Raw genomic sequence first — 27944 nt, 5'->3', positions numbered from 1 at the left:
ATTTGCTGATGAAAAAAATGTAAAAAGAGAAATTTTCTTTGGTTTTGTTTCTTTATTGAGGGTCATCATTTTAAAAAAATGCTCACTAGTCATTCTTTTGAATACTGTCTGTGTGAAAGATGTAAGATGGTTGATTATTTCAAATGACAGAAGATAAAGATGAGATATCATCATGGCATTAACAAAAATGAGATTTGTAGCTGGAGTTATTTTATAGTCTAACATGATCACCAATCATTCTATAAATCTGTTGGATGAGTTTATTATATATAGATAGATGGATTCTGAATAGAAAATTTCACTTTAGAAAAAATATTTTCACTATATAATCATGTACTTAAAAATTCTCTTTGATAAGAAACAAGTGAACCGGATTCAATTTTCTTCACATCTTGTGTAATACACTGTCACTTGCTTCCTCCTGCATTTCATTGATTAGCCCCAGGGAGCAGTGCAGCATTACCTGCCCATTGTTTATATAACCCCTGGATATAAATACCAGATGTTGACAAAGGAAACAGGATCTGCTTAGTGAAAGAAGTGACATGCAATGGATCCCAAATATCAGCGTGTGGAGCTAAATGATGGTCACTTCATGCCCGTATTGGGATTTGGCTCCTATGCACCTCCAGAGGTAATAATCACATTTTCAGCGTTGAGCATTTAAAAGAGCAAAGCTAGAATAAGTGGACGATGACCTGGGTTGTTCAGCTTTGTGTTCCTGTTACTCTGTGTGACTCATCTGGTCTGTCTTACTAGGCTAGAGCTATTCTATGTTCAAAGAGAAAAGGTAGTCAATGTTTGTTTTGCACTGAGGTCTATCATACAGTAATTTACTGCTTATTTTGTACACTGTTTTTATCTGCTGTTTCTGTGTATTGCCCAGCTTGGCAGAATAAATAAAACTCAGCAGTGAAGAACACTGCCTGGTAGTTCCCTTTGTAGGAGATGACTGCAGTGAGAATGGTTTCTCTGTTTATTTCTGTGGTTGAAGAAATCTTTTATTCTTCCACTAGACATGATCAAAAGAAACCTTTGTGGCAACAGCGCCTAAAGATGGGGTGTATGAAAACCGTTGGGATAGTATTGCTGAGCTGCCGCGTGGCCTTGAGCATGACACAGTAATACTGGTCCTGGACTTGATACCCTGTATAACTCTCAACTCTAGGAAAATTACCTGACAGGAAAAATAACTTTAAGAAATTTGTATCAAAATGATAGGGGTGGTCCTCTGACACAGAAGTGGGCAAAATGGAGACTTTTTTTTCTAGACTGAGCTATTTCTACATTGGAAGAAAACTTGTATTCCAAGACTACTAAGTGTGTTAATAAGGACTAGTCACATAAAATTTGTGTCTAAATTTGATCAACTATATGTTGTAAGAATTGACAGAGAAACACCCTGAAGACCATCAACAGGAGTGGTTCACTTTGTAATGCAAATTGGCATGAAGGGGAAGTAAGGAAAAACACAACACAGAAGCTCTAGCCTTGGTAAACCTTGAGTGCTTGCACAGCAAAGAGAAGATCAGGGCTGGTATAGGGGAAGGCAGTGAGACCTGGCATCTAGTTCCTTTTAATTTCACTAGAAAAACAAAGCTTCCAAAATACTTACATTAAAATAGAAAATTGTTTCATTTATGATTTTGTCATTTAAAAAATATACCTTTAAAATCTTTATCCAAATTTGGTAGATAAGTCAATAATTTTAAATTTCACTGAAATTATATCATTCCTAAAAGAGTTGATCTTATTTGTTAGGGATAAAGCGTACTTTACTAATCTCTCACAGGTTGCAGTTAACTTCTTAGGTATAAATCTACATACTTGGAGTGTATGTCTTTACTCCTAGTATTTAGTTCTGTCATGCACACAGAATGGCTAATGGCTGTGTAGAAAGGAGTTAGCACAATAGACTGCCACCCGTAGATGCACCTGTTTTCAAAGTTGGAGCCTGGCTAGTATCTGAGAAGTTGAATTTCTTACCCTTTCCTAACTGATAAGGGTGCTGTCTATAATTAACTGGTTGTACAAAGTGTAGGCTTTCTGTATACCTGCTTTCTTTACAAGACTGGAAGTTTGGTGGGTGCCATACAGACTGGGTCAATGTAACCAGCACCCAGTTAAAATCTTGGGAATTGAGTCTCCAAATAGCATCCCTTGTAGTCAACATTGCTGGAGAAGTCAGTGTGTTTCCTGCAACATCACTGAGAGACTAATCATAGGAACTTACACTGTATTCTTACCATAATTCCTTCCGTGTGCCTTTTTCCATGTGTTAATTTCACTATATTAAAAAATAATTAGAAGTGGGTATGCAGTGACTCATGCCTGTAATCCCAGCACTTCGGTAGGCCAAGCCAGGTGGATCCCTTGAGCTCGGGACTTTGAGCCTGGGTAACAGAGTGAAATCCCCTCTCTACCAAACATATAAAAACTTAACCGGGCATCATGGTGCCTGTCTGGTCCTAGCTATTTGGGAGGCTGAGGTGGGAGGATCACTTGAGCCCGAGGTGAAGAAGGTGGGGGTGGGGGCAGATTTTGTAGTGAGCCAAGGTTGTGCCACTTTATACCAGCCTGGGTGACAGAGACTGTCTCAAATAATAACTATAAGTTGAGTCTTGTTAATTTTTCCAACAAATGACTAAATCTGAAGTTTTTGTTGGGAAACTTCACGCTAGTGATTAACCAGTAATTGCCTGGGACTGAAGAGGTCCAGGGATACCCAATCTTTATTACTAACTAGGAAAGACTAAAGCAAATTAGGATGGGTTTATCACTCCACATGTAGAACTAACCCAAGACACGAGGATAATGTGATTTTTGTGAAGGTCATTGCTGGTGCCTGAACTACTGATACGGAAGTGCTGGGAAGGGAAGAGCGTGGTCTCTTTAAATTATACAGAAGCGGGGAAGGGAAGTGCTGGGTGGAGGAGGATGTGGTCCCTGGCTAGGGCTCCACCTCCAGGGACCTAGGTGAGGACAGGCATTTTTGTTTTCCTGCCCAAATGTTGCATTTCCCAAGACCACCCTGGCCTGCCATGCCCACATCCTGTGCCTGTAAAAACCCCAAATCTTAGAAAGGCAGAGACAGAACCGGATGGACTTTGAGAGGAGCACATCGGCAAAGGAACACACGCAGCTGGACATCTAGAGAAACACACCAAAAGGCACCAGCACGCCAGCGGGCCACCTACTGGCAGAAGCAGAATGACGCTGAATTTGACCTAGGGCAGTCAAAAGACAATGCAGGCTGCTGATAGGGGAAAAACGTTCCTACTCCATCCCCTTCTGACTTCCCTCAAGCTACCTCTACTCTCCACTCAATAAAACCCTGCACTCATTCTCCAAGCCCAGGTGTGATCCGATCCTTCTGGTGCACCAAAGCAAGAATCCAGGATACAGAAAGCCCTCTGTCCTTGCAACAAGGTAGAGGGTCTAATTGAGCTGGTTAACACAAGGCTGTAGATGGCAAAACTAAAAGAACAAAACTGAAAGAGCACCCTGTAACACACGCCCACTGGGGCTTCAGAAGCTGTAAACATCCACACCTAGACACTGCTGCGGGCTCGGAGCCCCACAACCTGCCCCCATCTGTATGCTCCCCTAGAGGTCTGAGCAGCAGAACACTGACCACTCTCCCATCGCACACCCTGTGAGGACAAAGGAACTTTTCCTGTGTCACTACCTCTCAAGCACATTAATCACCAAATACTACTTTCCGTTGCTCCTTCAGGTTCCGAGGAACAGAGTTGTGGAGGTCACCAAATTAGCAATAGAAGCCGGCTTCCGCCATATTGATTCTGCTTATTTATACAACAATGAGGAACAAATAGGACTGGCCATCCGAAGCAAGATTGCAGAGGGCAGTGTGAAGAGAGAAGACATATTCTACACTTCAAAGGTACTGTGCCTATGATGGGCATGCATGCACATGTATTTAATGTGATAGTGTGAAGATGACAATTCTGTAACTGGTTCAGTAGTTGTGGGTGAATTGTGCTTATTAGTTCAAATTTATTCACACATATTCATGTATTAAAACTGAAATAAAAGGCAGAGAATGATGATGCCTTTCTCATCATTATTGTGTTCAAATTTATTACTTGAAAGTTACTTTAGGTTTTGAGCCTCAGCTCAGTAATTTTTTTATGAATTTATATTTTAATTTCAATAGGTTTGGGGGTACAAGCGGATTTTGGTTACATGAATCAATTCTATAGTAGTGATTCTGAGATTTAAGTGAAGCTGTCAGGCGATCACTGGACATTGTACTCAATATGTAGGCTTTTATCCCTTACCTTACTCCCAACCTAACCCACAATGACTCTTGAAAGTTCATTATATAATCTGTATGTCTATACATCCTCATAGCTTAGTTCCCACTTAAAAGTGAGAATGTACAGTGTTTGGTTTTCCATTCCTGAATCAGCTTACTTAGAATAATGGTCTCAAGCTCCATCCAAGTTCCTGCAAAATATATTATTTCATTCCTTTTTATATACACACTATTCAATGATGTATATATATACTACATTTTCATTATTCACACATTGGTTGATGGGCACTTGGGTTGGTTTCATATTTCTGCAATTGTGAATTGTACTGCTATAAACATGTGTGGGTATGTGTCTTTTTCATATAATGACTTTTCTTTTTGTTAGATACCAGTATTGGGACTGCTGAATCAAATGATAGATCTACTTTAAGTTCTTTAAGGAATCTCCATACTGTTTTCCATAATGATTATACTCATTTACATTCCTACCAGCAGTGTAAAAGTGTTCTTTTTTTACTATATTCATGCCAACTTCTGTTTTTTCAACTTTTTAATTATAACCATTCTTGCAGAAGGTGGTGTGATATTGTGATTTTAATTTGTACTTCCCTGATTATTAGTAATGTTGAGCACTTTTTCATATGTTCATTGGCTATTTGTATACTTCTTTTGAGAAATGTCTATTCATGTTATTTGCCCACTTTTCAACAGAGTTGTTTTTATCTTGGCGACTTAAGTTCCTTGTAGATTCTGAATAATAGTCCTTTGCTGGATGCATAGTTTGCAAACATTTTCTCCCATTCTGTAGGTTGTCTGTTTACTCACATAATTATTTCTTTTGCTGTGCAGAATCTTTTCAGTTTAATTAGGTCTTATTTTTGCTTTTTGTACATTTGCATTTTGGGGTCTTAGAGATAAATTCTTTGCTGATGCCAACGTACAGGCCAATGTAAAGAAGAGTTTTTCCAATGTTATCTTCTAGAATTTTTATGGTTTCAGGTCTTAGACTTAAGTCTTTGATCCGTCTTGAGTTGCTTTTTGCATACGGTGAGAGATGGCTTCCAGTTTTATTCTTCTACATGTGTCTTGACAGTTGTCCCAGCACCATTTATTGAATAGGGTTATTTTCCTTAATTTATATTGTTTGCTTTGTCGAACAAAGATTAGTATTTGGCCTAATTTCTGGGTTCTCTGTTTCATTGATCTAAGTTCCTATTTTTTATACCAGTACCATGCTGTTTGTGTAACTATAGCTATGTAGTATAATTTGAAGTCTGGTAATATAATGCCTCCAGATTTCTTCTTTTTGCTTAGTATTGCCTTGGCTATTGAGGCCCTTTTGTGGTTTCATATGAATTTGGAATATGGTCATTTTCATACTATTGATTCTATCCATAAGCATGGGATGTGTTTCCATTTGTTTATGTATCATTTCTTTTAGCAGTGTTGTGTATTTTTTTGTAGAGATCTTTCAACTCTTTGGTTAAGCATATTCCTAGGGATTTTATTTGCAGCTGTTGTAAATGGAATTCTTAATTCGACTCTCAGCATGGTTGTTGTTGAATAGCAGTGCTACTAATTTCTGTAAACTGATTTTGTAACCTGAGACTTTATTGAATTTGTCAGATAGAGGAGCCTTATTGGATGAGGCTTTGGGGTTTTGTAGGTATATGATCATATTATTAGCAAACAGCAATACTTTGGCTTACTTTTCCAATTTGGATGCCCTTTCTTTTTTTGCCTTGCCTGATTACTCTGGCTAGGACTTCCAGTACTACGTTTAACAGAAGTGGTAAAAATTGGGTATCCTTCATCTTGTTCCAGTTCTCGGGAATGCTTTCAATTTTTCTCCATTCAGTATGATGTTGGCTATGGATTTGTTAATACATGCTTTTTATGCCTAGTTTGTTGAGGGTTTTTAATCATAAATGGATTCTGGATTTTATTAATTTTTTTTTTGCATCTATTGAGATGATCATATGGTTTTGGTTTTTAATTCTCTTTGTGTGATACCTCATATTTATTGGCTTGTGTATATTACAGCATCCCTGCACCCATGGGATGAAACCCATTGATCATGATATATTTTTGATGCGCTGATGGACTTGGTTAGCTAGTGTCTTCTTGAGGATTTTCGCATCTGTGTTCATCAGGGAGATTGGTCTAGAGTTTTCTTTTTCTGCTTTTTGTTTTTGTTATGTCCTTTCCTGGTATTAGTATTAGGGCGATGCTGGCTTCATATAATTTAGGCAGGATTCCCTCTTTCTCTATATTTTTGAATAGTTTCATTAGGATTGGCACCAATTCTTCTTTGAATGTCAGGCAGAATTCAGCTGTGAATCCACCCGAACCTGGACTTTTTGGTGGCAATTTTGTTGTTGTTGATTCAATCTTGCTGCTTCTTGTTGGTCTTTTCTGGGTTTACTATTTCTCCCTGATTTAATCTAGGAGGGTTGTATGTTTCCAGGAATTTATCCATTTACTCTAGATTTTCTTAGTCTGTGCACATAAAGGTATCCTTAGTTGTCTCAAATGATTGTTTTGTATTTCTGTGGTATCATTTGTAATGTGTCCAGTTTCATTTCTAATTGAGCGCTTATTTCGATCTCTCTTCCTTTGTTGGTTAATCTCACTAATGGTCTCAATTTTGTTCATCTTTTCAAAGAGCCAGCTTTTACCTTCATTGATCTTTTGTAACTTTTTTATTTCAATTCATTTAGTCCTGCTCTGATCTTCGTTATTTCTATTCTTCTGCTAGTCTGGGGTTTAGTTTCTTCCTGTTTCTCTAGTTCATAGAGGTGTGACATTAGATTGTGAATTTGTGCTGTTTCAGACTTCTTGATGTAGGCATTTAATGTTATGAACTTTCCTCTTAGCACTGCTTTTGCTGTATCCCAGAGGTTTTGATAACTGTAAATATTATAATTTATTTCAAAAAATTACTTGTCATTTTGATTTTGTTAATCCACATTCAAGAACAGATTAATTTCCATGTATTTTTGTAGTTTTGAGGATTCCTTTCAGAGTTGATTTCTAGTTTTATTCCACTTAGTTCTGAGAAGATACTTGATATAATTTGGATTTTCTTAAATTTATTGAGACTTGTTTTGTGGCCTATCATATAATCTATCTTGGAGAATGTTCTATGTGCTGATGAGAAGAATGTATATTCTGCAATTGGTGGGTAGAATTTTCTGTAAACATCTGTTAAGTCCATTTTTTAAGAGTACAATTAAATCCATTGTTTGATTTTCTGTCTCAATTATTTGACTAATGCTGTACAGTAGAGTATTGAGTCCCCCACTATTATTGTGCTGCTATCTTATTTATTAGGTCTGGTAGTCATTGTTTTATAAATCAGGGAGCTCCAGTGTTAGGTGCATATAAATTCAAGATTATAATATCTTCTTGTTGGATTCATTCATTTGTCATTATGTAATGACCTTGTTTTTTTTTTTTTTTTTTTTTTTTTTTTTTTTTTTTTTTTTTTTTTTACTATTTTTGCCTTCAAATCTATTTTGTCTGATATAAGAATAGCAACTCATGCTCACTTTTGGTTTCCATTTGCATGGAATCTTTTTTTTCACACTTTTGCCTTGAGTTCATACAAATCCTGATGTGTGAGGTGAGTCTCTTGAAGACAGAAGATATTTGGTTTGTGGTTTATTATCTATTCTGCCATTCTGTATCTTCTAAGTGGAGCACTTAGGCCACTTATGTTCAATGTTAATATTGAGATAGGAAGCACTGTTCTATTTATCATATTAGTTATTATATACTTTGGTTTTTTGTTGTGTTATTGTTTAATAGGCTTTGTAAGTTTTGTGCTTTCAGGAGATTCTACTGGGTGCATAATGAGCTCTTGTTTCCAGATTTGTAACTCCTTATAGAATTTCTTGTAGTGCTGGTTTGATAGTGGCAAATTCCTTAAGCATTTGTCTGAAAATGACTTTCTCCTTCATTTACGAGATGTACTTTTGCTGGATACAAAATTCCTAGCTGATAATTATTTTAAGAGGGCTAAAGATAGGACCTCAATCCCTTCTAGCTTATAAGGTTTCTGCTGAGAAGCCTCCTGTTAGTCTGATAGATTTTTCTTTGTAAGTTACTTGATGCTTTTGTCTCACGGCGTTTAGAATTATTTCCTTCATATTGACTTTAGGTAGCTTCATGAACTTGTGCCTTGGTGGTGGTATTTTTGCAATGAATTTCCCAGGATTTCTTTAGATATCTAAATCTCTAGCCAGGCCAGGAAAGTTTTCCTTAATTATTCCAAATAACTCAATCAAATTTACAAGAAAAAAACAACCCCATCAAAAAGTGGGCAAAAGATATGAACAGACAATTCTCAGAAGAAGACATTTATGCAGCCAACAGACACATGAAAAAATGCTCATCATCACTCGCCATCAGAGAAATGCAAATCAAAACCACAATGAGATACCATCTCACACCAGTTAGAATGGCAATCATTAAAAAATCAGGAAACAACAGGTGCTGGAGAGGATGTGGAGAAATAGGAACACTTTTACACTGTTGGTGGGACTGTAAATTAGTTCAACCATTGTGGAAAACAGTGGCGATTCCTCAAGGATCTACAACTAGAAATACCATTTGACCCAGCCATCCCATTACTGGGGATATACCCAAAGGATTATAAGTCATGCTGCTATAAAGACACATGCACACGTATGTTTATCTCAGCACTATTCACAATAGCAAAGACTTGGAATCAACCCAAATGTCCATCAGTGACAGACTGGATTAAGAAAATGTGGCATATATACACCATGGAATACTATGCAGCCATAAAAAAGGATGAGTTCGTGTCCTTTGTAGGGATATGGATGCAGCTGGAAACCATCATTCTCAGCAAACTACTGCAAGAACAGAAAACCAAACACCGCATGTTCTCACTCATAGGTGGGAATTGAACAGCTCACCTGCCAGGCTGACAGGAAAGCTATCCACCTCCCAGCCTCTTTTGTCCCAGTGTTCTGGATATTGAGATCAGACAGGCACCACTTTTCGTCTGTAGGAACGCAAATGTTCCAAGTAGGGAGAAATCATGACTGCTGCTCATGGAAGCCTGCACCTGGGAAGTACTCCTCCTGTGGGGATGCAGTCATGCTGAAATGTTCCAGGAAGGCTGGCTATAGGTATACCAATGCTGAGCTTCTCTGGGAGAAGCCCTAGCTTTGTCTGCAGTGATGGACAAGAGGGGAAAGACCACCCCTTCTCTAAGACCTTTCATGAGCACCAAGGCTGCTTGACTGTTGTGAGTAGAGGTTTAGACTTTCCCTACTGAACCCAGCACTGCAATCGTGTGTCTGCTGAAACTTTCCACCTATGGAAAGATGTGAGACTCGAGGCCTGCTCTCTGGATTATTTTGTTCCACGGAATGTTCCCTTGATGTGATGCTATCCCCCTTACCCTGAGAGTAGGAGTTCCTGAGAGCCAGACTACAGTGATTGTTATTGCTCTTCTGGGTCTAGCCACCCAGTAGTGAGGTTGCCTCACTCTAGACTAGTGCTGGGAAATATTTGCAAGGGATTCGGTGATGTGGCCTGTCTTCAAGTCTCCCAGCAGTGGGTACCAGCTCCAGCTGTCATGGGAAAGGCAGGGAAGTGACATAGACCCTGAGATGCCTTGATTATAGATAGCCCTGATGTGCTGGCTTTCTCAAATGTTGGTTATAATAGTAGCAAACTTGTCCCATGGCCACACTCAGGACTTCTGTCTGGCCAGGTAGTTGCAGGCAATGGTGGTAGCTGAGATCATACACAAGTTTTCTCCTACCTGGGTGCAGTGTTAGTCTACCTAGATATTCTGTGATGAACTGTGTTGGTTGTCCTCCAACCAAGAGATGGCACTTGCAAAAGAGCACCAGCTGTGGTGGTAGCAGTGAGATTTGAACTTCCCTTATGTTGCCCTGGGGAGGTATTCTGGTTTCTCAGGTGATGGGCAGGGCAATAAATTTTCTAAAAATTTATTGTGTGTTACGCTACCAGGGTGGGTGGAGGGGCACAACCAAGTTTGGTCAGGGTTAGGCAAGTATGCACTCTGACTTTCTGGAGACTAGCTACAGCTGCTGTGAGCATCAGGGGATGGTGCTCAGACTACTGGGGTAATGTTCCAAAGGGAAGCATAACTGCCTTTGCTGCACAAAAGCGTTCACACATGGAGTAGGGAGTAGCTAGTGACAGTAAGCTTCACCAAGATCGCATGCAGTTAGAAGGCAGATCCCAGTTCCACAGTGCTCTAAGAGCACTGAACTAAGTTCTAAGCAGCCTGTGCTCAGAACTCAGACTTGCCATGGGCCGTAAGCTTTTCCTGTGGAGACAGCAACTTTGGCTTTCAAGCTATGTCCTGCCCATCCACCTGCAAGGCCAGGTGCCAGGCTTCTGCATTTATCTGCAGCACACTTCCTGCTTTCCTCCAGAGTTCTGGCCAAAGGAGCTCATCCCTACTCGAGATAGTATTAATATCATGAAATTCAGCTGGGAGCCTCTTTCGATCTGTGGCATGTGCCTGAACTCCCTAAGTTCAGATTGACTGACTTCCCTGATGTCCCCTGTGAGATAAAATAAGAAATGGCTTCCTTCAGTCCATGCTGCAGATTGGCAATACCCTTGTGGCACTTGTCACTGCTGCTTCTACTTTATTTCTCACCTCTCCCTAAATCAGCTCTGAGCCTGGGTAGGGTTAAGGCCTTACACCCATGGCCTGAATTTTCAGAGTCCCTGGTGGGGAAGGGTATTCTGGAGGCAGTTTCTCCCCTTCTCACACTCTGGGCACTTAGTTTTTCATCTGTCTCACAGTGTAGGCTGCAGCCTGCCACTTCTTTCAAAGGGTCTGTGGATTCTTTCAGTTTTCCTATTCAGTTACTTCCTTGCTTCCTGGAAAAAAGTTTGCATTGTGAATCTCTACACGCTATTCTGTCTTTCCAAGTGGGAGAGGCATGCTAACACTGCCTCTGATCCACAAACTTGGGAACAAAAACTCAAATCAGGATGGTTTAACCTAGACTACAGATTCACAGAGACCTATAATCATATTTTAGTTTTTCTTATGTCTGGGATGACTTTCTTCAGTATCTTATTATTCTGAATCTCAATTGTCCTTTTCATTGAAAAGCGTGGGAGGCAGGGAGATGCAACATAAGAGAGCCCTATAAGCATGAAACAACAGATAACAAAAGTATCTTGAATGATGCTCAACACTTGTCAGCATGTAACAAGTTTTTGCTCTTCCGTTTCTAAACAGGAATACTTATTCTTACCCATTGGGTTCAATGGATGAGAAAATTAGACTATTCAAATGCTTTATAATTTCTCTCACAGTTCAGATAATCAGAATTATTACTTGATATCAATTTTTACCTACGGAAAATTTTAATTCCATTGTTCAGTAGTTGTACTAACTATATATGCAATATATAATAGCTTTCATATGGGTAGGTCATATCAAAATAAACAAAGAGTATATTTTTTGCCAGGGGTCATCCGTTTGGAATGCTGAAAAGTGTCTAAATATTAGGTGAAGCAAAGTAATAAAATTGGCTCATGTTTTTATTCAACATCAATCCTTTATTTTACCCTGCAGCTTTGGTGCACTTTCTTTCGACCACAGTTGGTCCAACCAGCCCTGGAAAGCTCACTAAAAAAACTTCAATTGGACTATGTGGACCTCTATATTATTCATTTCCCAATGGCTCTCAAGGTAAGGAATCTTGAGATCAAACTTCTTTCTCTTCTGTTGTCAGCATGACCATCCTTTATGATGATGGTTGAATTAAGCTTCTAAGGAGGATGTAGGTATTATTACATGGGAGAAGAGTCCCAAGTATAATGTCTAACCTGCTTTATTGAATAAACAGTGAAACCTTCCTTCTCTAACGTATGATGACAACAGAAGACAGTACATCAACCTTAAAAGCCTCTGCTTCAAAAACTCAAGAAAATAACGATAGCCACCTTCCAGACCCTGTCTTAATTGGGGTTCCTGAGTCCATCTCTTAGGATGTTCACAGATGCAGAGATTCATGCAGCTGTGGTGCCAAAAAAAAAATCACTGCACATATGGTACACAGTGAGTTTCCATGATCTCTCCCCATTTTAAGCTGAAGTAGATTTGGTGGAACTCACTCTGGGTGAGTCTTAAAAAGGAAACCATAATGGGACCTGAGAATCCTTGCCTTTTTCACTAAAGCTTGTTTCACAATGAAGTTGGTAGCTTTGCTTAGTCATGAATTTCAGTTGTGCATAACTTTTAAATTTATAGGGAAAAACTCAGGCTAGTTTATTTAAAAAAGAGTTTATTGCATGATGCAAATGGGTAGTCACTGCCATGAATAAAGATTTGACCTAGACTCTAAAAATGTGACCTTTTCTCCATAATTATCTATGAACTCCAAGAGGTTTTCTGGATTTTTGTCCCAGCCTTTTTCATTGTTGGCAATGATAGCTTTGAGGCAGCTCAAGGCTCATGGTGATTAACATAAGAGAGCCTCCAGGGGTCTTACAACTTTCAAATACATATTGAAAAGAACTTCCATTTGAGACCATGTTTGGTTTATGATCCTGCTCATGTACTATCAAATCTTCAGGGGGATAAGGAACTCTTATTGTATCACCTGGATCAAGAATACAATCCCTTATTGCTGGATATCAAGGACTTTTTGAGTCAAACAGTGGCATTTCCCCAGAGAAAATTATAGGAGCAGATCAAAGTAACAAAAGTCAACTGTGAAACCCCATTAAAACCTGTAAAATGTTTATATATATAATGGAAGTAGGAGATTAAAGGAAGCCTGTCTCCTAAAGACATGCCTTAGAACTCCGTACGTGAGACACTTTGCCCACACCACTTTCTAGAACATTGCAGCACCTGGTGTATTATCCTAAAATGTACATGGGAACAAGCCTATGGGTGGAGAAATTAAATTGTGACATTAAAATGACTGCTTCTACTTCAGCCAGGTGAGACGCTACTACCAACAGATGAAAATGGAAAAGTAATATTCGACACAGTGGATCTCTGTGCCATATGGGAGGTAAGTGCTAGGAGGACAGAGTACAGAAAAGGAAGACGAGGTAAATCTGTTTCCCAGCTTTCATGTGCAACCAATGGAATATGCACCACTGGAACTAGAAATTAAGGAGCTTGACAAAGGAAGTTTTCCTCAGTGGTAGGGAAGAACACATGACTGAAATAGAATAGTGGGAAATGAAGGCGATAAATTGGGGACAAGGAAGACAGGTATTCCTCCCCCTCTATGTGCATTTTTCTCTCCAGCTTCCTAAAGAGGATACCCAAATTCTTCTTGCTGTCACTATCCTTTTCTGTTATCTGTTGTAATTCTCTTGAGAATCACTGCTATTTTCATTGTCATATCTTAACAGTTGTTGCTTTAACAGTTGTCTTGCATTTATCATAATCTGCAGCCAACTGCACAAATAATTCCTCACAACCCCTTCCCAGGCCATGGAGAAGTGTAAGGATGCAGGATTGGCCAAGTCCATCGGGGTGTCAAACTTCAACCGCAGGCAGCTGGAGATGATCCTCAACAAGCCAGGACTCAAGTACAAGCCCGTCTGCAACCAGGTGAGGGCCCTCAGGCTCCTCTCCTTTCTCTTCTCAATACCCATCTTCCTGTCCTACTGCCTGGCTTCCATTTGTTTTGTTCCACTTACATTTGTGAAATAGAAGATTTAGAAAGCAAAGCCTCTGTCTAGAAGAACATGGAAGACCCTTAATCGTACCTCTCCTTGGAGAAGTCTTAGTGAAAAAGGTACAGAGCCCTTCATGCTGAATTCTGTATACTATTTTTGGAGGAGGTAAATTTCATCAAGGAGGACTGAAGTAGTTAATCAGAACTCAGGGAGAAGGTGCACTTATCTCTCAGGTTTGAAAAGACCACCAGAGAGTGGATTGGTAAAGATGATTTGGAGTATAATGTGTATAATTATAAAGGCCATAAAAGCATGGGATGAGCAATAAATCAGGAGAGAGTGAGAATAAGAGAAGATAGGTACTACGGGTTTAAATAAAGTTTAGATGTCTGAATGCTTTTTATTGGAATCTCTGTTTTCATAGTTCTTGAGCAGGTACTAAGAACTAACTGGAAACAGTGAAAGTCATCCAGGTTAGGGAGAGGAAGTTACCCGTTTATGAGAGCTGCTTGAGAGATAAGCTGACAGGACGTGGTGTGCTAACCCCCACCCTTGCCTCGTGTAGAAAAGCCTGCTAATGTTGCCCCATTTAGACCCAGACCCAAAACGGGAGTCTTACCAGCTGGATCACCTAGGAAGAAAAATTCTAAAGCACAAAAAAGAAAGCATTTCATTTTGGAACACTTATTTGCAGCTGAAAACAGGGAAATGGACTAACTGACTAAACTACCATCCTGTCCATCCTGCCCTTCATTTCAGTCATTCCACATTGTTATTTCGTGTTCGGACTGTGCTGGAAGAACTGTTTTATACAGGCTGCTATTCAATAAATTTGTAAATACTATACCCACCAAAGGATTTAACACTGAAAAATTAAGGTAACCTTGGAAAATTCTAAAACAGTCACTTTTCACTCCCGAGATGTAGGTGGTCAGGAGAAATGAGGAACACTGTAGAAGCCATACGCAAGATGCACAGATGGCATTGTGTTTGTTGTGGACTCTGTTGATGTTGAAAGAATGGAAGAAGTCAAAACTGAACTTTATAAAATAGGGTATAAGAAAATAAAGATGTCCATGTACTTACTACAGGTGCTAAGAAACTAGACTTGAAGAACTTGTCTCTCTCAGCAATTGAGAAATTGTTAGCAATGGTTGAACTGAGCTCATCAACTCCTTGGCATTTGCAGCCTACCTGTGCAATCATAGGACATTAAATAAAGGATTTGAGAAACTCCATGATGTGATAATGAAAAGAAAAATATTGCAGTAATATAAAAAGATGAATACGATACCTTTTCTATATATATGGAATAGATTTCCTCTGGTCTGATTTTGACAAATGCAAGACTGTCTACAGCCTGGTTTTCCTGTATGCCCTCCTGCGTGCTATCAAAGCTTCATTTCATTGAACAATCAGATGCCCAACTCTGTGGCTTTGTGGAAGCTGAGTAAATGCAGTGATGCTTCACGTGGTCTCTTCTCCCTAGCCCACAAATATTTCAGTACTATCATTTTGGGAAGTCAAGCAAGTATACTAAATTAACCAGAACACAACTGTGGAAATTGGACCCAAAGTTGTTGAAATAAAACTTTAAAGAGTGAAAAAAAAAGAGAGTTAACTATTTATGGAGATAACTAGTTGTGGTGGATGAAATCAACACTGAGGAAAATTTAGCAGAACATTGAGTCGACCTTGTGACTGCCCACATCTTATTTTGATGCACCTCTTTGCTTTCTGTCATCAAATCAACTGTTGAGAAGCATCTATTCTGCATATGGTTCTGTTCTCTAACTTACTCTTTTACTACTTAGAGTCAATGAGTACAGGTCTGCAGTTGAAACATGTAGTATTTAAAATTTATGGCCGGGCGCGGTGGCTCAAGCCTGTAATCCCAGCACTTTGGGAGGCCGAGACGGGCGGATCACCAGGTCAGGAGATCGAGACCATCCTGGCTAACACGGTGAAACCCCGTCTCTACTAAAAATACAAAAACTAGCCGGGCGAAGTGGCGGGCGCCTGTAGTCCCAGCTACTCGGGAGGCTGAGGCAGGAGAATGGCGTAAACTCGGGAGGCGGAGCTTGCAGTGAGCTGAGATCTGGCCACTGCACTCCAGTCCGGGCGACAGAGCGAGACTCCGCCTCAAAAAAAAAAAAAATAAAATAAAATAAAATAAAATAAAATTTATGTATTTGGTAATATAATACAAAATCTTGATTTCCAATTAAAAAGTTAAGAAATTAATGTGGTTTTAATATTAGTTTTACTCAATTTTTTTATTATGACAATTTTCCAATTGGAGAGAAATTTGAAGGGATAATATAGGACATCTACATGTTACCATCTACATCCAAAATTGTTGACACTTTGCCAACCTGGCAAATATATAGGTATATATGAGTAGATCTGCATCAGTACATGTAGTATTTGTTGAATCTCTTCAAAATATATTCTAATGATCACAATTCACCTCTACAGCCCTTTCAAAGCATGGCATAGGAATGAAGATATTCTCCCAGTAACAGTGTAATTATTATATGTAAGGAAATAATAATGCCCTCATATCATTGATTATCCAGTCAGTATTCGGATTTCCCATTATTTGATTGAAATGTCTCTTATACCTCTATTTTAACCATAAATAGAAGATGAAAAAATTTAAAGATACCATATAATAAGATTAAGTACCTGAAATTATGCCAAATAAAAGATGTGTATGACCTCTACAGAGAGAATTATAAAATAATGAGAAATGTTAAAGAGTAAAGAAAAGATATATCATGAAAACAAAAAAAAAATCCAGTTGTGACTTTCAGTTTGTTGTACTTTGATCAGTTAACTTGTTCCAAGTTTTTGAAAGGTCAGTTTCTGTGGATTGGCAGTTATACTTGGATGCTTTATATCATAGAAGTTAAACATTTTTGGTGAGAAACTGCCTCTACCTTGCTGTATCCCTGAAATTATACCACAGGAGGCAGCATGAAATGGCAGATTGTCCCACAATTAGTGATGCTAATTTTGATCACTTGGTTAAACAAGTGGTAACCAGATCTAATTTCCAGAGGCACGTGTTCTCCCCTTTGCAATTACTAGTAATCTGCTGGGGGAAAATAATCAAAAGGGAAAGTTATATTCCACAGCAAATTTTCACATAATGATTGAGTATACATCAATGATGTTTTAAATTTTTGTATTGCATTATTATTGTATTTGTTCTTTCCTGGGGGCTTTAAAGTAATTACTTTCAATTTTAACTACAAGTTTACTATTCTCACTTTACATTTTATTATGAAAAAGTTTTTTCACTAAGTCAAGAAAAGAAACAATTACTCCTCTTGGATATGCTAAAAGCTTAACTCTTTCCCTTTAGTTATTCATGTCCTGGAAAAAAATTACTGTCATGATCACTGTATTAGTCCATTGTCATGCTACTGATAAAGACATATCCAAGACTGGGAAGAAAAAGAGGTTTAATGGACTTAAAGTTCCATATGGCTGGGGAGGTCTCACAATCATGGCAGAAGACAAGGAGGAACAAGTCACATCTTACACAGATGGCGGCAGGCAAAGAAAGAACTTGTGCAGGAAATCTCCTCCTTATAAAACCATCAGATCCCATGAGACTTATTCACTATCTCAAGAACATCACGGGAAAGGCCTGCCCCCATGATTTAATTATCTCCCACCAGGTCTCTCCCACAACACATGGGAATTATGGGAGCTACAAGATGAGATTTGGGTGGGGACACATAACTAAACCGTATCATGCCACCCCTAGCCCCTCCCAAATCTCATGTCCTCACAACTCAAAACCAATCATGCATTCCCAACAGTTTTCCAAAGTCTTAACTCATTTCACAGCATTAGATCGAAAGTCCGCAGTCCAAAGTCTCATCTGAGACAAGGCAAGTCCCTTCCACCTATGAGCCTGTAAACTCAAAAGCAAGTTAGTTACTTCCAAGATACAATGGGGGTACAGGCATTGGGTAAATACAGCTGTTCCATGTGGGAGAAATTGGCGAAAATAAAAGGGCTACAGGACCCATGCAAGTCTGAAATCCAGCAGGGCAGTCAAATTTTAAAGCTTCAAAATGATCTCCTTTGACTCCATGTTTCACATCCAGGAGTCAATGGAACTCCATTTACATCCATGCTGATGTAAGAGGTGGTTCCTATGTTCTTGGGCAGCTCCACTCCTGCAGCTTTGCAGGGTACAGCCTCCCTTCTGGCTGCTTTCATGGGCTGGCATTGAGTGTCTGCAGCTTTTCCAGGTGCACAGTGCAAGCTGTCAGTGGATCTACCATTCTAGGGTCTGGAGGATGGTGGCCCTTTCTCACAGCTCCATCAGGTGGTGCCCCAGCAGGGACTCTGTGTGGGGGCTCTGACCCCAGAGCACTGCCCTAGCAGAAGTTCACCATGAGAGCACAGGCCTAGTGGTAAAAACCTAGGTGGAGGTTCCCAAACCTCAGTTTTTCTTTTTGATATTTTTTTAATTTTTTTTTTTTTTTTTTTTGAGACAGAGTGCTGCTGTCGCCCAGGCCCAGGCTGGAGTGCAATGGCACGATCTCAGCTCACTGCAACCTCCACCTCCCAGGTTCAAGTGATTCTTCTGCCTCAGCCTCCTGAGTAGCTGGGATTACAGGCACATACCACCACGCCTGGCTAATTTTTGCATCTTTAGTAGAGATGGGGTTTCACCATCTTGGTCAGGCTGGTCTCAAACTCCTGACCTTGTGATCTGCCTGCCTCAGCCTCCCAGAGTGCTGGGATTAAAGGTGTGAGCCACCACACCTGGCCCCATGCCTTAATTCTTAACTACTGTGCACCCGTAGGCTCAACACCACATAGAAGCTGCCAAAGGCTTGGGACTTGCACCCTGTGCAGCCACAGCCTGAGCTGTACCTTGGCCCCTTTTAGTCACAGCAGGAGTGATTGGGATGCAGGGCACCATGTCCCTAGACTGCACACAGAATGGTGACCCTGGGCCCAGCGCATGAAACCATTTTTTCCTCCTAGGCCTCCACCTCTGGGCCTGCGATGATAAGGGCTGCCACAAAGGTGTCTGACATGCCTTGGACACATTTTCCCCATTGTCTTGGTGATTCACATTTGGCTCCTTGCTACTTATGCAAATTTCTGCAGCTGGCTTGAATTTCTTCTCAGAAAATGGGTTTTTAATTTTTACTACATCACCAGACTGCAAATTTTCTGAATTTTTATGTTGTTTCCCTTTTAAAACTGGATGCTTTTAACAGCACCCAAGTCATTTCTTGAATGCTTTGCTTAGAAATTTCTTTGACCAGACATCCTAAATCATCTCTCTCAAATCCAAAGTTCCACAAGTCTCTAGGGCAGGGACAAAATGCCACCAGTCTCTGCTACAACATAACAAGAGTCACCTTTGCTCCAGTTCCCAACAAGTTTCTCATCTCCATCTGAGACCACCTCAGCCTGGACATTATTGTTCATATCACTATCAGCATTTTTGTCAAAAATATTCAACAAGTCTCTGGAAAGTTCCAAATCTTCTTACATTTTTCTGTCTTCTCCTGAGCACTCCAAACTGTTACAAACTCTGCATGTTACCCAGTTCCAAAGTCACTTCCACATTTTCAGGTATCTTTCAGCAACGCCCCACTCTACTGGTACGAAGTTACCATATTGGTCCCTTTGCATGCTGCTGATAAAGACATACTCAAGAGTGGGGAGGAAAGAGGGGTTTAATGGACTTACAGCTTCACATGGCTGGGGACGCCTCACAATCATGGCAGAAGGCAAAGAGGAGCAAATCATATCTTACATGGATGGTAGCAGGCAAAGTGACAGCTTGTGCAGGGAAACCCATTTTTAAAATCATCAGATCTTGAGAGACTTATTTACTATCATAAGAACAACGCAGGAAAGACCAACTCCTATGATTCAATTATCACCCCCGGGCCCCTTCCACAACATGTGGGAATTATGAGAGCTACAAAATGAGATTTGGGTGGGGAAAGAGCCAAAACATATCATTGGTGAAGGCAAATACTTTTGATCACTCTTTTAACCACTCAACACTATGAAGACATGGATTGTTTTCCTATAATTTGTGATTTTATTCATTATTGGTTTTTGATGCTCAAATGTACACAAATATTACTGAGATTCCTATAAAACTACTTTTTTAAACTTGACCTCATAAGTCAAAGAAATTCTTACATTCTGGCACCATTTGATGTTCAAAGTTCAGAATCTTAACCTATCCCAAGTCTGGAATTGGCCATGTGCAATTCTAGTGGTCAAAGGTTGTTAGAAACTAACTCTGGTTCATAGAGTTGCTTATGCTCAGTAATCACATTTCTATGTATACTTTTAGGACAGCAATAGAAAATGTATTTTTATTAAAAAGATCATTACTTGACAGTAATAGTCTCAGTTCAAATTTAATGTTATACTTTGTTCAGCTTATTTTACTCTTTATATTAACATATGTTTTGAATTATCTGATGCTTTTCTATCTTGATCATCTACAGGTGGAATGTCATCCTTACCTCAACCAGAGCAAACTGCTGGATTTCTGCAAGTCCAAAGACATTGTCCTGGTTGCCCACAGTGCTCTGGGAACCCAACGGCATAAACTATGGTAATAAAAGCAACAGGAAGTTTACCTAAAATGCCATTTTGATGAAAAATTTTAATTATAGCCTACTCAGTCTCCTGGAGTTCACTCTCAGTGAATCAGGGTATGGGGAGAATTTGCATTTCTGCTGAGATCCCAGGTGATGCTATTGTTCAAGGGCCTCACTTGAGAGGCTCTGGTGCAGAATGAACACCTTAGTCTGTTTAGGGAGCCTCCTACCAAACTGAATCCAGCCTCAAGACTTCAGCATTTCTGACTTTCCTTCCAGGGTGGACCAGAACTCCCCAGCTCTTTTGGAGGACCCAGTTCTTTGCGCCTTAGCAAAGAAACACAAACGATCCCCAGCCCTGATTGCCCTGCGCTACCAGCTGCAGCGTGGGGTTGTGGTCCTGGCCAAGAGCTACAATGAGCAGCGGATCAGAGAAAATGTCCAGGTGAGGATTTGAGTGGGCGTCCGGGCTCCTGCATGGTGTCCTTCACGTGTGTGCTTCTTGTAAGCTTCTCAGGACGCCCTTGGACTAAGTCCATCTCCTGGGCATTTCCTATGCACAAATGCTTTGTGTGCATCATAAGGGTTTTCTATTCTACTATAGGAGGGGCAGCATGGGTGGAGAGAATCAGGATGGGACCAAAACCAGGAATTTTGGCATAAAGTTGGCAACTTACTCTGTATCCCTCTGCTAGGGCCATCACCTTTTCTTCATTTTCTGAAATGAGTTGGGTTAGGTGTTCTCTAGTCTTCAAATCATTGCAGATTTTTTCTTCATGTCCTTGTTTATTCTGTATAAATTTCATGTATTTATTCTCTTAGAATTATTTTTTGAGTGCCTGTTGAAGTCTTTGGGTATTTTTATTAGGTTGCATGTCTTTTTCTATGTGTAGAAAAACATACTAAGTAAAATTATAAAAAAGAAAACCTCTCAAACATAGAGGTTTAATACAAAACCATTTATTTAACTGACAATTTCATGGTTTGTAATTTAACCTAAGCTCCACCTGAACTCAGTCTAGTCCTTCTGTTCCTGGCTGGGCTGTCTCATGTGTGTGCAGGGCAATGAGGCAGCTCTGCAGAATTAATCCAAAATTCGTATTCTGGATATTCTTTAGAGCTTCAGATGTATTGTTGAAATAGCCTCTCCCAAAATGTACCCGTGTTTTTATTCTCTTTATGGTGGTTTTAACAAAAGTTTCTATTCTTAACATTGTCAAATTCTTTATGACATTGTCTTGTAGTTGCTAATATCGTGACTTTTCCTATATTGGAAACATGATAATACATTACTATATTATGTAGTAAAATATTATATAGTAATAGAAAGTAATATACTATATATAGTCATAGAAAGTAATATACTATATTCTATTAATATCTTATAAAAGTATTAATGTACTTTTATAATTGGGATCATTTGATTTTTAATATGTGAAATCAGGGTGCAAATGTACACATAATTTTCACTTGATACTGAAATGTCCCACTAAGAATTATTGAAAAGTCCGTATTTGCTCACCTATGTTGATTTTTCATCCTGTCATCAAGTGTCCATAAGTACTTCTGACATTTCCCTTCTTTCAGAGTTAACTTTCCTGTACTGTCTAAATTATGTTACATAGCATTCTTAAGGCATTTGTGTATGTTTTCCTAGATTTATTCATAGAAAACTTATAATTTTAATAGTCTTTGGATAACTTGAGAATTTTCTAATCTATGCAAATATTCTAAGAATACAATGAATGCTTCTTACCTAGATTCATCAATTGTTAAATTGATGACTTTTATTCTCTTTTCCTCTTATTCTCTGTATTAGAGTATTCCAATAAAATTTAGTAATTTAGTATTATGCTAGCAATTAGTGACATCTTTTGATATTTAAATTCTTTCCAATTTGAATACTGAGATCCTCTTCAAGCAACTACTTGTTTTCTTTGAGCATGATGTTGTTAGGATTTGGACAATTACTGTCTGGAATCTTGTTGAGAACAATTTTCACATTATACCTGTTCATTGAAGATGGAAATCAGATGAATATATTTGGATTTCAGTATTTCTATATCTGATGTGAAACTGTACAACTGTACAACTCTACAAAGAGGATCTCAACAGATACTAGAGATGAAATCAAGTCAACCTTGTGTGTACATGACTGGTTCATGTACTTATAAGATTAAGAATCTAGAGAACAACTTTGAAACTTATGATTTAGATAGTTTGATGATGATACAGTTTGGATATTTGTCTCCTTCTAATTTCATTTTAAAATGCAAAAAACGTTAGTTCGTGTCCTTTGTAGGGACATGAATGCAGCTGGAAACCATCATTCTCAGCAAACTATCACAAGAACAGAAAAACAAACACCACATGTTCTCACTCATAGCTGTGAATTGAACCATGAGATCACTTGGACACAGGAAGGGGAACATCACACACCGGGGCCTATTGTGGGGAGAGGGGAAGAGGGAGGGATAGCATTAGGAGATATACCTAATGTAATTAACGAGTTAATGGGTGCAGCACACCAACATGGCACATGTATACATATGTAACAAAACAGCATGTTGTGCACATGAACCCTAGAACTTAAAAAAAAAAGTTATCCCCAATGATGGAAGTGGGGTCTGGTGGGAGGTGTTTTTGTCATGGAGACAAATATAGAAATATAGAAATCCAACAATATCCATCTATATTAGTCCATTTTGTGCTGCTATAAAAAAAAATACTTGATGCTGGGCAATTTATACAGAAAAGAGCTATATTTGGCTCACAATTTACAGGCTGTACAAAAAGCATAGCACCAGATTCTGGAGAGGCTTCAGGAAGCTTTAAATTCCAACATTAGGTCATTCCTTTGCTCCCATACCTGATCATAGGCTGTTAGAAGCAGTCACACTATCTCTTGAATGTCTTCCTGCTTAGAGATTTCTTCCACCAGATACCCTTAAATCATCACTAAGTTCAGAATTCCACAAAGTCCTGGAATGGACACAATTCAGCCAAGTTCTTTCCTAAGGGATAAAAAGGGTGATCTTTGTTCCAGTTTTTAGTAAGTTTCTGATTTTGGTCTTAGACCTCATTAGCCTAGACTTCATTGCCCATATTTTTATCAGCATTTTGGTCAGAATCATTTAACCAAATGCCTAACAAGTTCCAAACTATCCCTTATCTTCCCATTTTCTTCTGAACCCTCCTGATACTTCCAAACTGTGCTAATTACCCAGTTCTAAAGGCACTACCACATTTTCAGACATTTTTAGCAATGTCCCACTCCTGGTAACAATTTTCCATATTAGTCCATTGTGCACTGCTATAAAGAAATACCTGAGGCCAGATAAAATATGCCAGAAGGTGGTTTATTTGGCTTACCATTTTGCAGAGTGTACAAAAATCATGGCACCATTTTGGTTTTGTTGAGGCCTCAGGAAGCATTTACTCATGGTAGAAGGTGACAGAGTAGGAAGCATATCAAATAGCAAGAGATGAAGAAGAAATAAAGAAAATGTCAGGCTCCTTTTTAAACCAGTTTTCATGTGACCTAATGCAGTGAACACTCATTACCATGGGGAGGGCACCCAGCCATTCATGAAGGATGCCCCCATGGCACAAACACCTCCCACCAGGACCCACTTCCATCATAGTTGAATCACGTTTTTAATATGAGATTAGGAGGGGACAAATATCCAAATTGTATCACCACCAAACTGTCTAAAATTTCTAAAAAAGTTTCAAAATTTTCCCTCTAGATTATTCTAAATCTTCTAAGTACATGAACCAATCATGCACACACCAGGTCAACTTCATTCCATCTCCAGTTTCTGTTGAGATCTTCTTTGTCTGCAGTTTTGTGCAGTTTCAATATATAATATCTAGGAATGGATTTATATTTTACCTGATATTCTTTAATCACTTGAGAGTTTAGAGATGATCTTTCATAACTTTTGGAAACTTATCAAATATTTTACATATTGCCTCTACACCCTGCTCTGATAAACTTGGCTATTCCAAGTTGACAATTATGCAATCTACCAATAAAAATTTTCTACTTCTTTGATAGGTTTTTGAATTCCAGTTGACTTCAGAGGATATGAAAGTTCTAGATGGCCTAAATAGAAATTTTCGATATGTTGTCATGGATTTGTAAGTAACTTTGGAAAATGGGTTGCCAAGTTTATTTTTAGAGGAGGAATGTCAGATGGGTGTTAAAAGTGAACTCAATACCAGGGAGACAGGCCAATGTGAGTCAGAGGTGAGACAGGAACTCTGGAACTCTCCTTCTGGATTCACTCCAGAGCTCTGTTCTCTGACAGGGTGAGCGGGCCCAGGGTCAGCATGGGTCAACCTGTGCCTCTGCTCTCCTGACTCCCTGAAAATTTCCAGAGCAGCCAATATTATTGCTGAATCTGCACCTTTCATGTTGGCCTAGCATTTCTGCTATGCCCTAGTGGACAAATTGGATATTGCCCACATGGCTTGATTACATGTTTTTCCAAATCCGTACTTACAGCTTTTTCTTCCAAATCTGCTCAGTTCCTTATCAGAAAAACATTTCCAACAACACTGGTGTCCATGCCAGAAATTCATCTCTTCCATGTGTAATTGCTCACTAGATCTTGTCAATTCAGTATCTTTACCCATTTCAAATTTCTTTCTTCCTTCTCTTTAGACCTTTGCTCATGACCCAAACACTGCATTTTGCCTCCAGAAAGTTTGCCCTTAGTGGGCGTTAGAACTCTTGGCTTTGATGTTTTTTGCAATATGGAAATCTAAATGCAGACTATAAAGAAGTTTTAGAGAAGAGAGATTAAAAGTCAAGGGAAGAGCCAGGCTCAGTGGCTCATGCCTGTAATCCCAACACTCTGGGAGGCAAAGGCAGGTGGATCACTTGAGGTCAGAAGTTTCAGACCAGCCTGGCCAAAATGGAGAAACCCTGTCTCTACTAAAAATACAAAAGTTAGCCATACGTGGTGGCATACACCTGTAAATCCAGCTACTCAGGAGGCTGAGGCAGGAGAATCCCTTGAACCTGGGAGGCAGAGGTTGCAGTGAGCCGAAATTGTGCCACTGCACTCCAGCCTGGGCAACAGAGCAAGATTCCATCATTTAAAAAAAAAAAAAATCAAGGGAAGAGTTGGAAAGTCCCATCTTTGGGGATAATATATAGCTGACAAAAGATCTTACTCTTTCTACATGCTGCAAGGTTCTAGGATTCACAGAAAGGCACTCATGTGATGGGGAAAAAACAAGTTATGTCACTGCTTGCAGTGGAGATGTTAACAGGTAATAGACAGGAGATAATGTATTAAAAAGGATAAACACAGCAGCACGTCGTAAAAACTCAACGTTTTTAAATATCATTGTTTACATTTTTATTAGTTTAGAGGAAAATAGTAAAATAGGAAATCATGAAAAGGAAATGAAGAGTGGCAAACATCAGTAATTCTCACCAATTATTCAATATTAATCATTTATTCATTCTATTTTGTGTTATTTCCACCTAAAGATTGCCCTTAGCATATTGTAGAGTTTTGGATATGGAGCCCCATATCACATATGACAGTTTACATGTCTGAATCAAAGAAACTATTTTCCATATGGTAAGCAGCTAGTCAGTAATGAATACTTTAAAGGATATGTGATTGCTACCAAGAACATTTAACCCTCAAAACTTAGTGATGAACATATAGCTGGCTTATTTCTATTCAAAACAATGCAGGATGAGTTGCTGCTTTCATTGAGAATTTGAAATAGAAAAGGTCAGAATCTCTTTGCTCTGTTGACAGATATGGAAGACTATATTTGAACAACTGACCCTGTGTAGTTTGTGTGATAAATTCCAGGAAAGGGAATATAAGTTGAAAATGCTCTTATTTTTGGGGAAAAAAAAAACACATTATAAAGTCATGTTCATGAAAGACAGATTCCACAAATTGAAAATAAACAACATTCACACTAATGGCAGCGTCATAGAAATCACTTTGCTACCAGTTTTTTAATAATCATTTCATCCATATTATGTACTATCATTTCTCTTTTCAGTCTTGTGGACCACCCTGATTATCCATTTTCAGATGAATATTAGCATAGAGTGTGTTGCACGACATCTAGCAGAAGGCCCTGCGTGTGGATGGTGATGCAGAGGATGTCTCTATGCTGGTGGACACACGGCCTCTGGTTAAATCCCTCCTGCTTGGCAACTCTAGTTAGCTAGATACATCCATAGTCCAGAAAGCAAAGAAAATAAATTTTATCTTGAAGTAATTGAATGTTTTCCTTAAAGGTTCTTTCCCTACTCCTTTCTACACACTTGTGTGTTTCTTTTCCTTCTACTTCATTAGGGCCAAAAATTGATTTGCCTATAAGTTTGGGGCAGAGTGGATATTTTATAGACATTTTTGAGGTGAGAGTGGGTAGAGTTTGCAGCCCCTAGAGGAGGAGCAAGTGACCAGTATTTATCAGTTAGTCTGTCTTTAGCTCTTTCAGAAAGAAGAAACCACACAGCATAGAACCTGAACACGAGCCATATTGACAGGATGACCAACAATCTATGGCCTCCCTCCAGCATCGCAAATTGGAGCTCCAGCAACCTAGGGATGCAGCATCCCTGTGGGGTCATGATTAGGGAGGTGGGAGGGCACCCATCTAGGATAAATAATTAGAAGTCAGATATGGGAGAGGTTAGAAGAAGAGAGTTGAGCAGGACTCTGCTTGGAAAATACAAACACATGCTCTTTTGTCAGTTACATCTTGTGCATAAAAGGAAACTTCCCACATTGTTTCAAGGCTGAGAGCCAGGCCTTGACCTCCTGTGTGCCCAGTATCAGCAGTGGCCTTGTTGGGCTGTGGTGGAGCAGGACATCAAAGACACCATTGACTGGTCACATTCTCCTGAATACCAGCTCCATATAGAGCAAATATTAGCATCTAAAAGTATACTATTAATTTGTTCTACTCAGTCTTTTGAAATCTTTTGTACATTTAAAAAGGCACACTAAAACATCCAAAAGCCTTTACATGTTATTGTCAAATTAATTTCAAAATTGCAAATACATCTAATTATCCAAAATTTCAAAAAATCTTTTGAAAACAGTGTATGTAAAATAGCATGATGCTTTCAAACTTTGGTAACTTTCAGGAATAATTCTTACAAAGACACCTAATTGTTCGTATACTTTGTAGGAGTACAAATTTAATCAGTTAGTCAAGAACATAACATTTCATTCCAGACAACTTTTTGAAAAGTTGGGACAATGTCATGGGCTACTGGCCAAAGCACTTTGAGACTGACAGATGTTTATGACCTGTGCACATTTCCAATGCGTTTACCCTCCACTGACTTAACCCCATTAGAGGGGTTTCCTTGAGCCACGTATTTCAGC

The 27944-nt window shown here is 39.1% G+C and overlaps 1 protein-coding gene and 1 pseudogene across 2 annotated transcripts; both read left to right on the top strand.

The window, feature by feature from the left end:
* The first annotated feature begins 478 nt into the window (after positions 1 to 478).
* On the top strand, positions 479 to 26822 carry LOC104674748 (aldo-keto reductase family 1 member C4). 2 transcript variants are annotated; one of them, XM_030941420.1, is made up of 9 exons: positions 479 to 634; positions 3737 to 3904; positions 11886 to 12002; positions 13258 to 13335; positions 13764 to 13886; positions 20467 to 20576; positions 20842 to 21007; positions 24623 to 24705; positions 26605 to 26822. In XM_030941420.1, exons 1-9 carry the CDS (start codon positions 551 to 553, stop codon positions 26645 to 26647), a joined length of 972 nt encoding a protein of 323 aa, XP_030797280.1. In that variant the 5' UTR covers positions 479 to 550; the 3' UTR covers positions 26648 to 26822. The 2 variants fall into 2 exon arrangements, with proteins under 2 accessions (XP_030797280.1, XP_030797281.1); XM_030941421.1 differs by lacking the exon at positions 13764 to 13886 and having other exon boundaries at positions 518 to 634; positions 26605 to 26820.
* Positions 14348 to 15408, top strand: LOC115900406 (annotated as a pseudogene).
* Positions 26823 to 27944: the final 1122 nt, after the last annotated feature.

This window comes from Rhinopithecus roxellana, chromosome 11 (assembly GCF_007565055.1).
Source record: "Rhinopithecus roxellana isolate Shanxi Qingling chromosome 11, ASM756505v1, whole genome shotgun sequence".
Lineage (NCBI taxonomy): Eukaryota > Metazoa > Chordata > Mammalia > Primates > Cercopithecidae > Rhinopithecus > Rhinopithecus roxellana.
The sequence above is the reverse complement of the archived record's forward strand: the minus strand, read 5'-3'. Positions and strand labels throughout refer to the sequence as shown.

What these genes read in the sequence shown, in the direction of transcription:
- LOC104674748 (XM_030941420.1), top strand. Translation starts at nt 551, where the DNA reads ATGGATCCCAAATATCAGCGTGTGGAGCTAAATGATGGTCACTTCATG. An exon ending in ATTTCCCAATGGCTCTCAAG is followed by an intron (nt 12,003 to 13,257) that starts GTAAGGAATCTT and finishes CTTCTACTTCAG; the next exon opens with CCAGGTGAGACGCTACTACC. An exon ending in ACCCAACGGCATAAACTATG is followed by an intron (nt 20,577 to 20,841) that starts GTAATAAAAGCA and finishes CTTTCCTTCCAG; the next exon opens with GGTGGACCAGAACTCCCCAG.